Source organism: Drosophila sechellia, chromosome 3R (genome assembly GCF_004382195.2).
Source record: "Drosophila sechellia strain sech25 chromosome 3R, ASM438219v1, whole genome shotgun sequence".
Classification (NCBI taxonomy): domain Eukaryota; kingdom Metazoa; phylum Arthropoda; class Insecta; order Diptera; family Drosophilidae; genus Drosophila; species Drosophila sechellia.
Window position 1 is genome coordinate 3,068,631 of NC_045952.1, and position 17,456 is coordinate 3,086,086.

At 40.2% G+C, this 17,456-nt stretch overlaps 1 protein-coding gene across 1 annotated transcript; it reads left to right on the plus strand.

The window, feature by feature from the left end:
- The first annotated feature begins 4,755 nt into the window (after positions 1–4,755).
- Positions 4,756–15,465, plus strand: LOC6613778. The gene is made up of 3 exons (XM_002038212.2): positions 4,756–6,307; positions 13,079–13,944; positions 14,760–15,465. Exons 1-3 carry the CDS (start codon positions 5,509–5,511, stop codon positions 15,090–15,092), a joined length of 1,998 nt encoding a protein of 665 aa, XP_002038248.1. The 5' UTR covers positions 4,756–5,508; the 3' UTR covers positions 15,093–15,465.
- Positions 15,466–17,456: the final 1,991 nt, after the last annotated feature.

Consider the following 17,456-nt stretch of genomic DNA (forward strand, 5'->3'; position numbering starts at 1 on the left):
ATATGATGTTTTCGTGTTGTTCAAGCGCTACACCCTGAAAACTGGCTAACACGCAACATAAAGGGGACACAATAGGCTAAATGTAATAGTTTAAGGAAGGAATAGTTTAAAGGAAATGTATACCATTGTCTTCTAGGCCATTTTTAACTTAATGTAAGATTTTTTCTAAGCTCTTTAAGAGATAAATAAAAGTTTTGAATGAAAAAGTTATTGACCTACATTCGATTTTATTAACTAATTATTGGTACTTCAGAATTTATATTAAGCTAGACCTTATTTAAAATGTTCTGCTTGTGGCGGATGATAGTGGAGTAAGAGAGTGAAGTGAAAATCGATTAGAAAGTAAGTGAAAAAAGTAATTTAATCACCTTAAGCATATATAAATTTCCAATATTATTTTTATAAATTTAGATCTTATTAATCTAGCTATTGCTGTCAAGATTCCAATATTCAACAGCAATGTCGAGCTCCTAGTCACCGCCCAATTTGTATGAAAATAAGCGATGATTTTAACATTGGCATAACCTAGGCAGTCATCGCTTTAAACAAATTGGCATAAACTATTATTATTTGAAATTATTATTATTATTAAATTATTTGAATCACTGCTTTTTATTCTCATTTTAACGGGTAAATGATACCTCTACTCTTCACTTTTTCACCGCTTTTTAATCAGTGAATACCAACTCATTTTTGAAAGAAAAAATTCCATCGATTTTGTATTGCCTATACATCAGAGTATCATCAAAGGAATCATTAAGGTGTCATCAAGATATCATTACATAATCATCACTTTGTCGTCATAGTATCATCAATGAATCATTAAAAATTTTGCCTATTGTTTAAATTATTACATTTAAATTTAAGCATAAAATAATAGTGGTAAATATTTCGAAAATCATCACAGCCAAATAACAGTTTCCAGATTGAATGATAAGACCTATACAATTGAACTATATTTAACTTTTACTTTGGTATCTTGATTAATGTCCTTGGATTTTATTATAGTCCGCACAGCCCCATTGCATTAATCCGAGTCTTCTGCCTTCAAAAATGTTCAGTTCGATTGCGATCGGGTAACATGACATTGATTAATTTGGCTGCACTGTACTGTTTAACAAGTTTACTTCTTTGTTTTATATCATTGTACTATTGGAAGATCTACAAAATTGGAATGTCCTCTAAGATGGAAGCATCACGCTGCTCAACATTTTGACGTAAAATATCCGATACGGTTTTGACCCTATCCCTGTATACTAATCTAACTCCATTATATGAAAATTTCAACAAATCATTGTTGATGAACCACCGTGTTCTACCATTCCTAAGTTACTTTTCGGAGAAAAAGCACTTACAGTGTGTCGCAAACATACTGTCGGCAGTCTCTCCATCCAAAACTATTTCGACCCAAAATATTCTTCAACTGCTCCAAGGGCCAATATAATCCAAATTTGACCAATAAAATGGTCCAACCAACCGTTTTTTATTTAATCGCGGTTGTAACCAATTAATTTGATTATTTCTGACTGGGTCGAACAAGTGCATCCGTGAAATTAAAGTCTAAAAAGAATAAAAAAAGACAGAAACCAAACATGACTTTACAATCAGCGCAAGTTTGTTGACCCATGTTTCCACATGTCGAACGCCCACAAACCGCCCAAAACTGCCACGCCCAAATTTTTAAATTTTTTTTTTGGATATTTGTTCATTATTTTATTAGTCTTGTAAATTTCTATCGATTTTCTTTGTTTTATTGTTTGTCTTGCCAATTGTCTTCCCAAAAACACCGTGGCCAGGCCCCTCCTTTCACCTGCAAAACGATTTAATCTAAGAAACAAAAAATGGAAAAACTATCCTTAGCATCAAAGCACCTTCAAACCTTGCCTTATATAATTATGCGGTACGGGATGGTACCGGGTATTAAGAACTCACTATTTTTTATAATTTGTATCTTGTTCCGTTTCGAAAATTACCAATTATTATATAATCACAAATTGCAAACTACAACCATAATTAACGGAAATCGACATAGCATATTTTCTTGTTTTTTGTTTGCTGTATAATTCTTGTTTTTTCAAAGGATTATTATTACATCTCAGAAAGAGAAGACCGAAATTCAGGCTGAAAACTCTGCACAACAAAATCAAAAATCAATAAATCAAATCGACGGTCGAATGGAATGCGACTGTACGTAATGGCTGTCTACAAGAAATAAAATATATAAATAATGTATAAAATAATATATATAAATAAATGTATAAATAAATATAAACTAGAAATAAAATCTAAGAAAATATTCAATTAAATAAAAGCGTTATAGAATGTAACCAATGTAACCATTTGTCTTTACTTATTTAATAATAATACTCTTTTTTGCTTATTTGAAAAAATTAGTTCTTATGTATGAGTCCGCACGATTATTGAAGGGAGACCGTATTGGTTATTGGTCTTATCATAATTCCGTATGTTCTTAAAATGTATGACCGTATGTAGTTAATAAAGTTAAACCAAAAAGATCTTAGCCACACATTCATAAAATATTACAATTTGGTATAAATTTGAGAATAAATACTTTTTTTACGAGTACTAGACCAAATGGTTTTTAAAATGGTTCTAATAAAACCGATTAACTTTAAAATGTAAGCCCTTAGTGTTAAAACAGCGGTATTAGAAATCCGTTCTTAAAATGATACCATGAGTTCTGATAATGATACCACACGGTATAAAGCTGATTTTAAGACTCAAGTACCCACGTTTTAAGATACATTCAGAGGCGTACATAGCCGCCTACCCGGACAATCCACGCCGCGGAAAGCTGCTACTCTACTCAGACGAAGACGCACCGCACCGCCTAACCTAATGTGCTTTAATATTTAAGTAGCTTCAATGAAATCGCTTTGCGTCGCGGCTGCTTTCAATTTGGTTTCTGGTCCTCCGCAGCGCGCACCTTTTTGCGCGTGGCCAACCTTGTGAAACAAGTGCTTTTGCATCTGTAAACTACATTATGGCTGCTGGGGGCGTAAGGGAATCTTGGCGGAAGTTTCAATATGATTACCGTGCCTGTTTAAAAGTGACGTGCACGGCTGACGCTTTTCAATGTGTGCGTTCGCTCAAAAATTAAATTTTAAAGGCTTCGTGCATCAAAATTTAAACCGATCCGCTCATTTATGGTGGCAAGGTGTGCCCATTTGGCCTTTCCAAACCGAAAACAAACTCATTCGAAGGATTATCTTCATTGCTAGTAGCATGCCAAAAATACACTCTTTATGTTGGATGTGAGTTTTATTTATTTGCGTTTAGCTGGACGGCGATAAAAGCGATGTTCAATAAATTTATGCTTCGATGAAACTCAAAGTTAAATTTTTTCTCATTGGAGCGACAGCCAAAAATTACTCACAGCAGACTAACTTCTACTCCAAAGGCCAAAAATAAATTCGCTGGCCCATCACATTCAACCACCGAGTATCGATCTGAAATTAACGGATAGACGTCAGTCCGCCGCACCCATCCCAGGAACTATCCACTCCGGCGCTTGCACGGAACTGTATGCCTCTCATATTTGGGCCATTGCGAGGTTGTCACCCCGGGGCCAGTTGGTCATTTTGTCTTCGATTTACTTTTTCAAAAACAATTTTCTCATTTCTTCACATTACGTGCTTCAATCCCGCCCATGGCGGTAGTCACGGAATATATGGTATACGAAGAAATGAAAATCAGCAGAGGTTGTCTGATCATTATGAGAGAAGAGGGCGCAAGAATTAAAGGAATTGCATATCACACCTTTAAAAAATAGTTATCTTAAGTAGAAAGAGTGGTGAAGACCAAAGCTATCTACTCAAAAAAAAGTGCATAGATTGTAGACCTGGTACAATGCGTTATGTGTTACACCATCACAACTTTAATCGTCAAGTAGCACAAAAAAGCCTTTCATAAGCCAAATAATGTGTGTGTAGTTAAATATAGCATAATATAATATAATAAAATATAATATAATTTAACATAATATAATATAAAGTAATGTAATGTAATGTAATGTAATGTAATGTAATGTAATGTAATGTAATGTAATGTAATGTAATGTAATGTATTGTAATGTAATGTAATGTAATATAATTTAAAATAATATAATATAAAATCATATAATATAATATAATATCATGTAATATAATATAATATAATGTAATAAAATATAAATTAAATTATTTTTTCATAATTTTATTAGTATTAGTTTTTTCGATTCGCCCAAATGTGCCACGCCCACACTTTTGAAATATTTTAAATTTTTTTCGCATATGTATCGATATCCCAGAAAAATTATGAACTTTCGCGATCGCATTTCCACTACCTGAGTAACGGGTATCTAATAGTCGGGGAAGACGACTATAGCATTCTCTCTTATTTTACCTGCTAGTTTTTTGACAAAACACAATGGTAGGTAGCGTAGTTCTTCTAAACTCAAGATATAAAGTTGAATAGTCTTTAGCCCTATAAACATACATACATACATAGGTACATAGCTTAGTACTGGCACATGTCGCTGATCTGTTAGTAGATTATCCATTTCCCTCCAGCGCCCAGCTGCGTCACCAATGGGGTCGAGACAGAATCCTACTAGTACCTGCCTTAAGTCGGTCGGGCAGAGAGCGAGAAATGGTAAGCAGGTGAGTAAGGTGAGTGAGCGCAGAGAGTGTCTTTCGACGGCTCTTTCGTCGCGAGCGAACAGCAAGTAGACGTCGCTCAGACACTGTCGGCCAGATTCATTTTCCAGAAAGACGTCGTCGCGTTGACAAGCCTGAATTCGTAGCGGGCGCCAGTAGGACGACCCAGTGGCTATCGTCAGTTGAACCAGGGAAACGTAGCAGCCCAGTTGCATTATACGGGAGGGGTAAAGAGCTTGACAGCGCGTGCGCAGAGTGAAAGTATGCAAGGAGTTTCGCGATCAGAACCTCACGGCGCCATATTTGTTTTCCAGGCGTTCGCTTGTGTGCGTGTGCTTCAACTCCGGTGTGCGAGTGTGAGGGCAGGGCTTTGCCAGTTGATAATGCCATAACTGTCCCTTGTATTCGGGCTTCGTTTTCGCAAATTCGAGCAACAGTATTATTGATTGATGCAGTTTCACAGCGACTTTGTGTGTGCGTATGCTGTCACCGCGCTATGTTCGAGTGTGTGTGCGCTCGTGTTTCTGTGAACCCGATCGCGAACACTGTTGTGAGCCAGTGGCTCTGACTGCGCGGCGAGAAATATCCGCTTACCTAAACGAAAAGTTCTCTGGCGTCGGCCGACGAACGGCACCCAGGCACAGACACAGCTACAGTCGCAGAAATACCACTGCATACGACACGAACGTGGCCAGCACACAAAGCAAAACCAGAAAATCCACATTTTTTCGACCTGCTCTCCGCCCGTGTCTCTCATCTCTTTTCATCGCGCTCTCGACTGGAACGCAATACCAAGACCACAACCAACAGCTACAGCTTTAGGTGTTTGTAGGTAGATTACGTAGTTGCAATGGGCGACTCCACGCCCATTTGCCGATGCCGAGTACTTTACTTGGGCAGTGCCGTGCCCCGACAGAGCAAGGATGGGCTGCAGGGCATCCAGGAGCCGCTGCGAAGCCTGTATCCTTCGGAAGGGGCAGTGGGCGCCAAGGGCATCGACAGCTGGCTGAGCGTCTGGTCCAACGGCATCCTGCTGGAGAACGTGGACGAAAACCTCAAACAGATCACGCGCTTCTTCCCGATCGAGTCGCTACACTACTGCGCCGCCGTTCGCCAAGTGCTCATCCCAGAGCGCGGAAACGCCCACCCGGAACCAAAGTTCCTCCCTCTGGACTCGCCTTTTGCGCGAATGCCGCGCGCTCAGCACCCACCCATTTTCGCTGCTATTCTGCGACGTACTACCGGCATCAAGGTGCTGGAGTGCCACGTTTTCATCTGCAAGCGCGAGGCGGCCGCGAACGCGCTAGTCAGGTGCTGCTTCCACGCCTACGCCGACAACTCTTACGCCCGCCAGTTGGAGACGGGCGGCGGCGGTAGCGTCTACGGCACCTTAAAGAGCGGTGCCGGTAGCAAGTCTAGTTCCGACCTTACCGGCGTCGGCCTGGCTAACGGAGTCGGAAACGGGAGCGGAGGCGGCAACCACCATCTGTCCCTTTCCGCCCAAGGAGGATGGAGATCGCGGACGGGCAGCACTACGACGCTAAATAGCTTGGGCCGCGCTTCGAACGGCCTCGCCAATGGATCAGCGATAGGCATGAACGGGGGTAGCTCCGGCAGTGCAGCAGAGGGCTATACATCCGTCAAGAACTGTAAGTACTTTGCTTCATATTTTATTCTCATATTTCCCGTTACCCGCAACAAGTAGAAGGAGGCGTTTCCGACCATATAAAGTATATGCATGATCAGCAGGATCAATAGCCGAGTCGATCTGGCCGTGTCCGTCTGTCCGTATGAACGTCGAGATCTCAACTATAAAAGCTAGAAGGTTTATATTCAGCATGCAGATTCAAAAGACAAGGACGCAGCGCAAGTTTGTTTACCCATGCTGCCACGCCCACTCAAACGCCCACACTTTTATAAAATGTTTCGATATTTTTTCAAATTTTTTTATTAGTCTTGTAAATTTCTATCGACTTGCAAAAATATGTGCCACGCTCACTCTAACGCCCTAAGACCAAAACCTAAGGCCAAAACTGCCACGTTCACATTTTTGAAAAATGTTTGAATATAGTTTAAGTATTTTAAAATTCTTGTAAATTTATATCGATTAGCCAACTTTTTGCCACGCCCACTCTTACACACACTTTTCAACCATTTTAAAATGTCTTATTTTATTCCCCGATATCTATCAATATCCCAGGAAAATTATGAAATTTCACGATCGCCTTCACACTAGTTGAGTAACGGGTATCTGATAGTCGGGGAACGAAATTGGAAATTGCACGTTAGAATCATTATTGTCATGACCTGAAAGTACGATAGAAAAATTTTTGTTGTATTGTTAGAGACCTTTTATACCAATTACTCGTAAAGAAAAAAAATAGTAAAAACATGCAGGAGGAAACTTTTCCGGCCCTATAGAGTATATATTTTTGTTCAGGATCAAGAGTTCTGGGCATGTCCATCCTCTGAAAAGGCTAGAAAGTTGAGAGTTTGTTTCAGAACGTTGTCGACTTATCTATAGTGAAAATAAATAATTTTCACTGTTCCGATGTCTACCAAAGACTTTCCACTCATTTAAATTTTGTCTATGGTGACGTACAAAAGTCGACGGTGAGGTTTAGCCGTCGCACGACTTTGCTGTTTCTTCGTCCACCGATTGTAGTAAGATTGTGGTAATTACCATGTAAATTGCTGAATATATGGAAAGCGGCTCTACTTTGCTTCGGAGTATTCTAAATTGTGCGATCTCTAGCGCAGCATGGAATTTTCACTTTTAACTTGAACTCAGACTAACCTGCTGGTTGAGGGAACCTAAAAAGTTAATCTTTGTACATATTGAACTAGAATTACTAATATGTGCATTTTTCATAAAAGCTTTATTTGGAAAACGTCAACAACGAATGCGAGTCTCAACCAGTTACTAAATTACCAATTACAGTTATAATGAGAAAATACTTTCTTATACTTGCTTATATAATTGTAAAAGTAATCTGAATTCGGCTACCTCTTGTCTGTGTATATGGTAATTGACAAAGCAGTTACTTAATCGAAACCGAATCAAGTGACTTGCAGTTAGAAGTCTGCTAATGAATGGGCTTCTTGAATCTAGACTATCACTACTTGCTTGTTTCTGGTCTTTGGAGCCCGTCATCCCTCCTTTTGTGCCAGTCGGCGTTGATTTTTCCCACTGTTCTGTTCAGCCAAACAGTGTAGGGTCGAACCGACTGGGCTGCGACAGGGCCGTACATTCATTATACACATGCAAGGGTCTTCAGAGAGTGAGTCAATCGAGATGAACGCGTGTGAAAATTCTAGCTTTGACTGCTAATTTATTTAGACTTTCGTGTTCCACAACCGCGCTGCTGGAAAGTCGGCAAGTCGGTATGGAAGTGTGGGGCTCAAAAACTGAGAGTAGCAGAGAGGATGAATCCAGTGTGAGAGTGCTGCTGTGAAACTCTTCTGAGATTGCGTTGAAATATGTTGTTGAACAAGCTTATTTCAGCTAAGGAAAGCGTGTCTGTGAGAACTTTCTATCGTTAACTTTTTAAGAATACCTCAGGCTAGAGACAATATCGAGATTGGGGCTTTTGTTGAAATAGGGATAGCCATTTTTAACACTTTTTGCAATTATAATTTAAAATTACTTAAAATTGAATTTTAGGAAGTTTGTATTGAATATCGAAGGAATGCTGCTTTATATTTTAATAGCCTCTCTGAATGGCACCAGCTTATTTCTATACCGGTTACTTGTAGATTAAAAGGGTATACAAGATTCGATGAAAAGTATGTAACGGGTAGAAGAAAGCGTATCCGACCATATAGAGGATATATATTTCTGATCGTCTGTCCGTATAAACGCCTCGATTTGCGGAACTATGAAAGCTAAAGAGTTAGCAAGTTTGCTAACCCATTTTGCCACGCCCACTCTAACGCCAACAAACCAACCAAAATGTTTTGATATATTTCGATTTTTGTATTAGTTTTATAAATTTCTTCTTCTCTAACGCCCACAAACCGCTTAAAACTGCTACACCCAAACTTTTGAAAAATTTTCTGATGTTTTTTGATATTTTTATTAATCTTGTTTCTATCGATTTCTATCGACATGCCAAAAACTTTTGGCCACACCCACTCTAAGGCCCTAATTTTTGAAAAATGTTTTGATATTTTATTATATTTGTATCAGTATTGTACATTTCTATCGTTTCACAAACCATAAACCACCCAAAACTGTCACGCCCGGACTTTTGAACAATTTTTAGTTTTATTTTATGAAACTTCTCGTTTACACTTCCAGCTAGCTGAGTAAACAAATAATAAAACAGTTTTATCGATTTGTTTGCCTGTTTGTCGATCTGTATGATATTAGCGCGAAAAAAATTGGCAAAAATGCAAGATCTGTCCAAATCTGGTAAATGGACGTCAGCGTGCCCAATTGCCAATTACATAAGTTCTGAGCATCGCGACAGCGATTTTGTATTGGAGGGCTCTTTAGAAGAGCTTCTCTTTAGCTTCTGTTAAGGTAGCCGCAAATTGAAGAGCGTAATATGCAAATTAGCCGACAGCATTTGGTGCACGAAATAGCAGGGTGTAGAAACAAAGACGGGACACATTAACCAAAATCCAGTCGTAGTTGAATGACTCCGTTTTATATGGAAACCGCATGTTAGAAACCACATCACGATGAAGTGATTGTGACGCTAGACCCGATCGCAAAGCTCTTGAACAAGTTCGAGCTGCCGGCGCATATGTAAGATTTCAGACTCAGCTGCCGTAGTATTTGATTTGTGACCTACTTGCTGTTCCAACCACCTTCAAGGCCTGTTTTACGGACCCACAGAGCAACACCACTTTGACAGTTCAGATAGTGACGAAGCGCACTAGGAGAGTATGCGAATGTGACTTTTACATATACGTAAAGAAATGATAATCTTATGTGCTTGTAATATACCAATAAAAAAGTACCGCAAAATCTAAAGGACTTGCTGCATACCAAGCCTAATATAAAATTATATGGAATTAGATTAAATTGCGGTTATTTTAATAACATATGTCAGAATTTCTTTATTTGAGGACATTTCGAAATTTTTTCCGTTAAAGTAAAGGGTTTTATCTTGTTTTTCTATAAATCGGATTTCTTGCTTAATTGAAAGATTTGTATTTAAAAAATGAAAAATAGTTTGAGATAATTAACTTACGGATCGCAACATTATAGCCTCAAAAAATGCCAATACACTGTCTCAAAAAACTCCAACTTTCACTAGCCCGTTTTTGGAAGCCCACCCAAATCATTTGGTCAGTGTATTGGTCGCTGCTGCCGTATTGGTTACTCTTCCGACATTCCGATCTGGCTTGTTGACCCAGATGCGGCCTAGATGGCAACTAGCAGCTGCACATGCGTCCCTCTATCGCAGCAACTTTGAAAAGGCAGGGACGCAAAACGGCCAGAAAACTGCATGGCACTGGGCTGGTTTTGGTTTTTGTTGGATGCATTGCAACAGTGAGAAAAGTCAAAAGAAAAAACCATTTGAAAATTGTGGTCCAAATTCTTGTTGCCAGCTCGTTTTCTGCAATTCCTCTTCCTACAGACTTTTGGGAATTTGTATGATAGCGAAATTTGGCAAGCCTTAAATCAAAATGTTAATCAAACCGTCTGTTGAGTCGGCAAGCGATCAACAAGCGATCCTATCCTGTCCCCTTCTACAAATATTTTCACGCACGCATGCGCATCTCGCAGTTCCTCGGAAAGCTAGTGAGAGTATAAAATTTACTTTGGGGCTGTTCCACCGATTATGACGTAAGTCCAAATAGCTGTCAGCCACGAAAGTAGAGAAACAGCAGCGGGGAAAGAGTGATGCAATAAGTATATGCCTTTAAAGTTTAATTGGAAAAAGCTGTGGAAAAGTAATTTACTTTCAGCAAGCATGCTTGACTTATGAAATTAGAGCCAATGGTCAATTAAATAATCAGGAATCCGTCGGATTTCCGCAGTTATTTACGCAAATTAGTTTTCGCGCGCGGTAAAAGTAGCTGCCTATTTCCTAAACGGTAAGGCATGCCTACCGGGCAGAGCTTCCTGCCAAGTTAATAATGTTGCCCCGGTCCATAAATCTATAAACTCACAAAATCTTAAATTTACCAATATAGTTTCTCCTTCGATCGTCAACTCCTCCAGAAAATAAGAGCGACAAATCGGCTAATTGTCCATAGATTGATGATCATAGACGATAAGTAGAATTCCCTTGGCAAAACCACAAATTTGGTGGCGCAATCAATCGCTTCCCAAGCAAAGGCTCACATTTTCAGAGCCACCGAGTCGGGGTCATAGTTCCAAGCCACGCAGGTTTCACTTGCTATCTGATGAGAGAACATCGCTCAGCGAAAGACCCTGGGTAGAACCAAGCCCATTAGACCTAAAGGAATAAACCGCAGAATTGCGCTGTGGAATGGCCAGACTCAAAGCGGTCACAGAAGACACTTTCAAAGTGGCTCTCGGCAATGTCGCTGCTTGAACTGAGCCAACTTGAGTTGACCATCAACATGGTCAGTAGAGGAAGGGGATGGAGTGATCGTGTTCCATTCAGGTTTGGGCTGGTGACGGCTACGCTGAGACCGGACTCTTGCAGGTGTAGCCACGCTCAGGTTATTAAATTCCTGTTATTATACCCGTTACTTGTAGAGTAAAAGAGTACACTAGATTCGATGAAAAGTACGTAACAGGCAGAAGGAAGCGTTTCCGACCAAAAGAAGTATATATATTCTTGATCTGTCCGTCCGTATGAGCGTAGAGATCTCAGGAACTATAAAAGCTAGAAAGTTGAGATTAAGCATACACATTCTAGAGATATAGAAACCCACAAACAGCCCAAAACTGCCACGGCCACACTTTTGCTAAATGTTTTGATATTTTTTCATATTTTTATTAATCCTGTAAATTTCTATCGGTACCTCCTAACACATACCAAAACGATGAAAACGGTCACGCCCACACTTTTGAACAATTTTTAAAATTTTTTCTCATTTTATAGATATGATATATGAGAAAAATAATAAAATTTCGCGTTCGTATTTCCATTAGCTGAGTAACGGGTATCTGATAGTCGGGCAACTCGACTATAGCATTCTCCATTGTTTATTACAAAACCGTTGCTTACATGGCCCAAATGAGCTTCATTGTGAGTACCTGTTCGTAGGTCTGGATTTGTGTCGGCTGACAAAGCGGACAAGCGACCCGGGAGAGGCCAGTTGACCTGTTCTGTGGTCTTGGCCCACTTTTTACATAGGAGCGGATTAGCCCCGCTCAGACGATGGTCAGCGTTTTGGCTAGTTTGTATTCGAGTGCGCCGACTCAGCACTTAGCCTTTTTCGCTATCTCGAAATGTAATACAATTGACATCGAATATCAATCGACAACGGGCAACATTACACAGACTTGAAGGTTAATCTTACTAAGACGACTCCCATTCATCTGTTTGTGTGCGAATGGTACTTTTTCATTCGTGGGTATTTTAAATGTAAACAAGAGAGAACGCTATATGCGACTTCCCCGACTATCAGATACCCGTTACTCAGCTAGTGAAATTGTAAACACGAAATTTCATAATTTTTCTGGGATATCGAAAGATATTGGTGAATAAAATCAGAAAAAATTTAAAAATTGTTCAAAAGTTTTTTGGCAGATCAGTAAAAATTTACAAGACCATAAAAAATATGAAAAAATATCACATTTTGCAAAAGTGTGGGCGTGGCAGTTCTGGGCGGTTTGTAGTCGTTAGAGTGGGCGTGCCAACATGGCTGCGTCTATATCTCTAGAATCGGTATGCTTAATCTCAACCTTCTAGCTTTAATAGTTCCTGAGATCACAAAGTTCATACGGACGGACCGAGTCGGATGGACTATTGATCCTGATCAAGAATATTTAAACCTTATATGGTCGGAAACACTTCCTTCTACCTGTTACATACTTTTCAACGAATCTAGTATACCATTGTCGTATACGATCAACGGGCATAATAAACCGGGGCAAGTTATTTCAGCATTTTATTCATCGTCAATTTTCAATTATCGTGCTGATGTGTGCATATACCATTCGAATATCAAATGTTAATTGAAACATCATACACCTGAAGCAAGGCTAACTTATATAGACACAGCTTAGTTGATTTTTTGATTTGAGTTAATTTTGATCTAAATAGATATTAACAACTCTTATCTTACGCCACATTAAGAAACTAAGATAGTATCAAAGTGCCCTTTGTTCTTTATGATTTCCGTTTATAGTTAGTATTGTTGTCTATAGCTGTGTAATGCTTATGCCATTGCAATATTTACAATGTACAGATTAGACTCCGCAGTGCCGTGAATATAAAATTAAATTCTTAACTGAATGTTGCTACATTTTTCATTTTCTCTTACAGTCTACGGTAGCAGCGCTGACCTCAACGTGACCGTCGATGACGGAGACGCGTCGTTTAACGGAGACGAGAATCATAAGGTGTGGAACGGGTCGCAGGACCAGTTGGACAGCATCGGGCCCTTAGAGAGTCCCTATGAGCTGTTTGCGGGAAACACCTCCACCTTGGGAAGGCCTTTACGGGCGCGTCAAATCAGCACGCCCATCGACGTGCCACCGCCACCAGTGAAGGATGAGCGAAAGACGAAGCGGGACAAAAAGTTAACCAAGTCTAGTGGCAGCCAAAGCCTTTCAGGCACCCTCATCCGGCCAAAGCCCGTACACCCTGCGCCGCTGCATCGCTCAGGATTCCAGGGGCCGTCGGGACCTGGGAGCGTGACCTATGGGCACGTTTCTGGACATGGCCTTCACGCCGCCCGTTACCATACAATTAGTCATCGCGGCGTTCCCCCGGGTTCACACAGTCACCTCACCCACCACCCACCGCCCCACCCTTCACAGCATCAGGTCCATATGATGCACCACCCCCACATTGGGGGACTACCGCCCATGCAGATCCCCGTGATGATGCCGCAGCAGTACGCGACTCTTCAGCCGTCGCGCTCAACCGGCAAGAAGAAAAAAAAGGATAAAAAGAGTGGCGCGGGCGGAGGCGTCCCCGTGGGCATGCCCATAGTACCGCCCATATACGCCTTTCAGCAACAGGTCGTGGGCGTCCCAGCTCCCCAATTGGCACAGTCCCTAATCGGTGAGACGCGACCTCTGGGTCATTCCAGCCGGAAGCTGGCGGCATCAATGGGGAACGGTCTAGACGACTCCGGTAATTCTGGTGCCGAATCGCCATCACCAGGGGGCACTGGCATCTACAAGGTGGGTAGTACAACAGGGCTTGCAATTATTAACTTTAATGTCTATTAGGAAATACTATATATGTATTCAACCAAGAGAAAATGCTGTAGTCGAGTTCCCTTTCTATCAGATACCCGTTACTCAGCTAGTGGAAATGCGAACTCGAAATTTCATAATTTTTCTGGGATACCGATAGATATTGGTAAAAAAAATAAGAAACAATTGAAAAATTGTTCAAAAGAGTGGGCGTGACAGTTTTGGGCTGATTGTTGGCGTAAGAGTGAGCGTGCAAACAGTTTTTTTGCAATTCGATAGAAATTTACAAGACAATTACATATACAAATACATTTACAATATACAAATATGAAAAATGTCACAATAATTTTCAACAGTGTGGGCGTGGCAGTTCTAGGCGGTTTGTGGGCGTTAGAGTGGGCGTGGCAACGTGGATTAACAAACTTGCTCTGCGTCTATGTCTCTAGAATATGTATGCTGTGTATGTATGTATCTTATTCTAAAGTAAAAGGTTCGTTGAAAAGTGACCTTATATATTTTTGATCAGGATCAATAACCGAGTCGATCTGGTTAACGTCGATATCTCAATAAATGTGCAAGCTAGAAGATTGAGATTAAGCATACAGATTCCAGAGACATAGACGCAGTACAGGATTGTTGACCCATGCTGCCACGCCCACTCCAGAGCCCACAAGCCGGCCAAACCTGCCACGCCCACACCTTTGAAAAATATTTGTATTGTTTTTCATATTTTTATTTACTGTATTAGCATAACTGTCATGGTTCAACTTTAATTATAATACATTTATTAATTTTTGCAGCGCAAAGGACACCTAAACGAGCGAGCTTTTAGCTACTCCATACGTCAAGAGCATCGCAGCCGAAGCCACGGATCGCTGGCCAGCTTACAGTTCAATCCGCCGGATATAAAGAAGGAGCGTGAGATCGCCCAAATGGTGGCAGGTCTTGACCTCAATGAAGGGGAGCGCCCTATGGGTCCAAACACACTACAGCGGAAGCATGCCACGACAATGTCAAATGGGGGGTTGCATGGCCCAGGACCCAGTCAGCATCCTCACGCCCATCCTCCGCATCCACATGCCATCTACGGCCCATTAGGGCCTGCCAGCAGCTTCGGAATGCCGCGAAGATAGGAGTTGATTGGGTTGATCTGGGCCTTATGATTTATACAAAAAGATTACACAAACTTTGGCGATTGGAGTCATGTAAACACCCTTGATGTACACCAGATTAAGAAGACAGTGGCTGAATATTTTAACGGAGCTCTGGGAGTGTAATCCCACACGGAAACCAACTCAACATAAATGAATATTTGTGCCTTATTAGGTATACATAAACCATACATAAACCATTTAGTGTGTAGAATATAATGATACCCTATCTGGAAATGCATTCCTGGACGAGTAGGAAATTTATCCCAAATCGTTTAATTACCTGTATGCTTTCGAATATGTACTATAAATACCTACAATAAAATGTTAAATGTACGATCATGGCTAATCAAAAGCTAATTTTTCCTCACTCTCAAAATAGCTTCTCATACCTATTAGCATGCCAGCTCCGATCACCAGTCGGTCCAGCTATCTCCACTCGCCACTTACCCACCCATGGAAAATACCTACACCAATACTTATCATTAGCCAAAGCTCAGTTTTTGCAGACGGAGGGCTTAGAGTGAAATGCAAATGCAATCGATCTATCTGATTTGCATACGAATAAGCAGAGAGTTCAAACTAACTGTTTAAGGAGTCCGGCTGTGCAGGTCTTGCCAGTAGTATTTCGAACGTAAGCCAGCACTTTTTTTAACCGAGCCTAATTGCGCAAAACACCGAATCATAATGATTAACAAAACACTTGTACTGGTGGAATAGGTGTACATACTTACATACATATGAGGTTTTCGTCGCCCATTAGTCTTATAGAAAAGGGCTGGCGATAAATATGTCAAGCGTCAGCGGCTCTGAGAAAATTCCCAATGATCTGACTAAATGCAAGGCGGAAAAACGCAGGTGAAAAGGGGAAAAAATGTTTCAAATTGTTAAGAAGCTTGGGCGTGAACACGTTGGGTGTTTCGTTGGTGTAAGGAGGGGCGTGGCCAATGTGCTTTTGGTATACCGATAGAAATTGGCAAGACAAACAATAAAGGAAAGGAGAAGAATAAGGACATTTTTCAAAAGTATGGGCGTGGCAAAACGTTTTTTTGCAAATCGATAGAAATTTAAAAGGTTAATAAAAATCAATATAATCAAATTAATAATTAATGGTGGCAGTTCTGGGCGATTTGTTTGCAACATTTGGTAACCAACTTAAGCTGCGTCTAAGTCTATAGAAGTTGTATGCTTAATCGTTTGGCTTTTGTAGTTCCTGAGATATCGGCGTTAATACGGATGGACAGATAGCTATTTCCATAAAATAAAATTTTGAGATTTGTTTTATTATACCCGTTAGTCTAGAGTAAAAGCGTATACTAAATTCGTTGAAAAGTGTTTAACAGGTTGATGGAAGCGTTTCCGACCATATAAAATATATATACTACTGATCAATATCAATATCAGAGTCGATCAGGGCCCGTCCGTTTGTCTGTTAATCCGTATCAACGTCGAGATCTCAGGAACTATAAAGGCCAGAATATTGAGATTGAGCCTGGCCCATTTTGCCACACACACTCTAACGACAACAAGCTCAAAAACTGTCATGCACACACTTTTGCAGTTTTTTTTACGTTTTTTCATATATAAGATGTTTGCACATTTTTGCTTTAAAAAAAAAACTTACTTAGTCAGATAGGGTATCATTATATTCTACACATTAAATGGTTTATTTATGGTATTTCGTGGATTCACGATTACAAGAGAGCGGACACACTTTATTCTTAAGCCTAATAAGGCACAAATATTCATTTATGTTGAGTTGGCTTCCGTGTGGATTACACTCCCAGAGCTCCGTTAAAATATTCAGCCACTGTCTTCTCAATCAGATTCTAGAGACATAAACGCAGCTCAAGTTTATTTTCCGCCCAGAACTGAAACGCCCACAATTTTGAAAAATCTTTTGACATTTTTATTAATCTTGTAAATTTCTATCGATTAGCAAAAAACTGTTTGCCACGCCCACAATCCGCGCAGAACTGCCACGCTCAAAATTTTTGAAATTTTTTTTATATATTTTCATAAATTTATAAGTCCTGTAAATTTCTATCGATTTGCCAAAAAACGTTTTGCCACGCCCACTCTAACGCTCAAATTGTCTTGTCTTGTGTTGCCAATTTCTATCGCTATACAAAATTACTTTGGCCACGCCCCTCCGTACACCTGCAAAACGACCCAAATGGTCACGCCCACACTTTTGAACAATTTGAAACACATTTTTCTCATTTTATTCCAGAATATTTATTATTTCCCAGAAAAATTATCAAATTTCGCGTACGCATTTCCACTAGTTGAGTAATGGGTATCTGATGGTCGGTGAACTCGACTATAGCATTATCTCTGTTAATA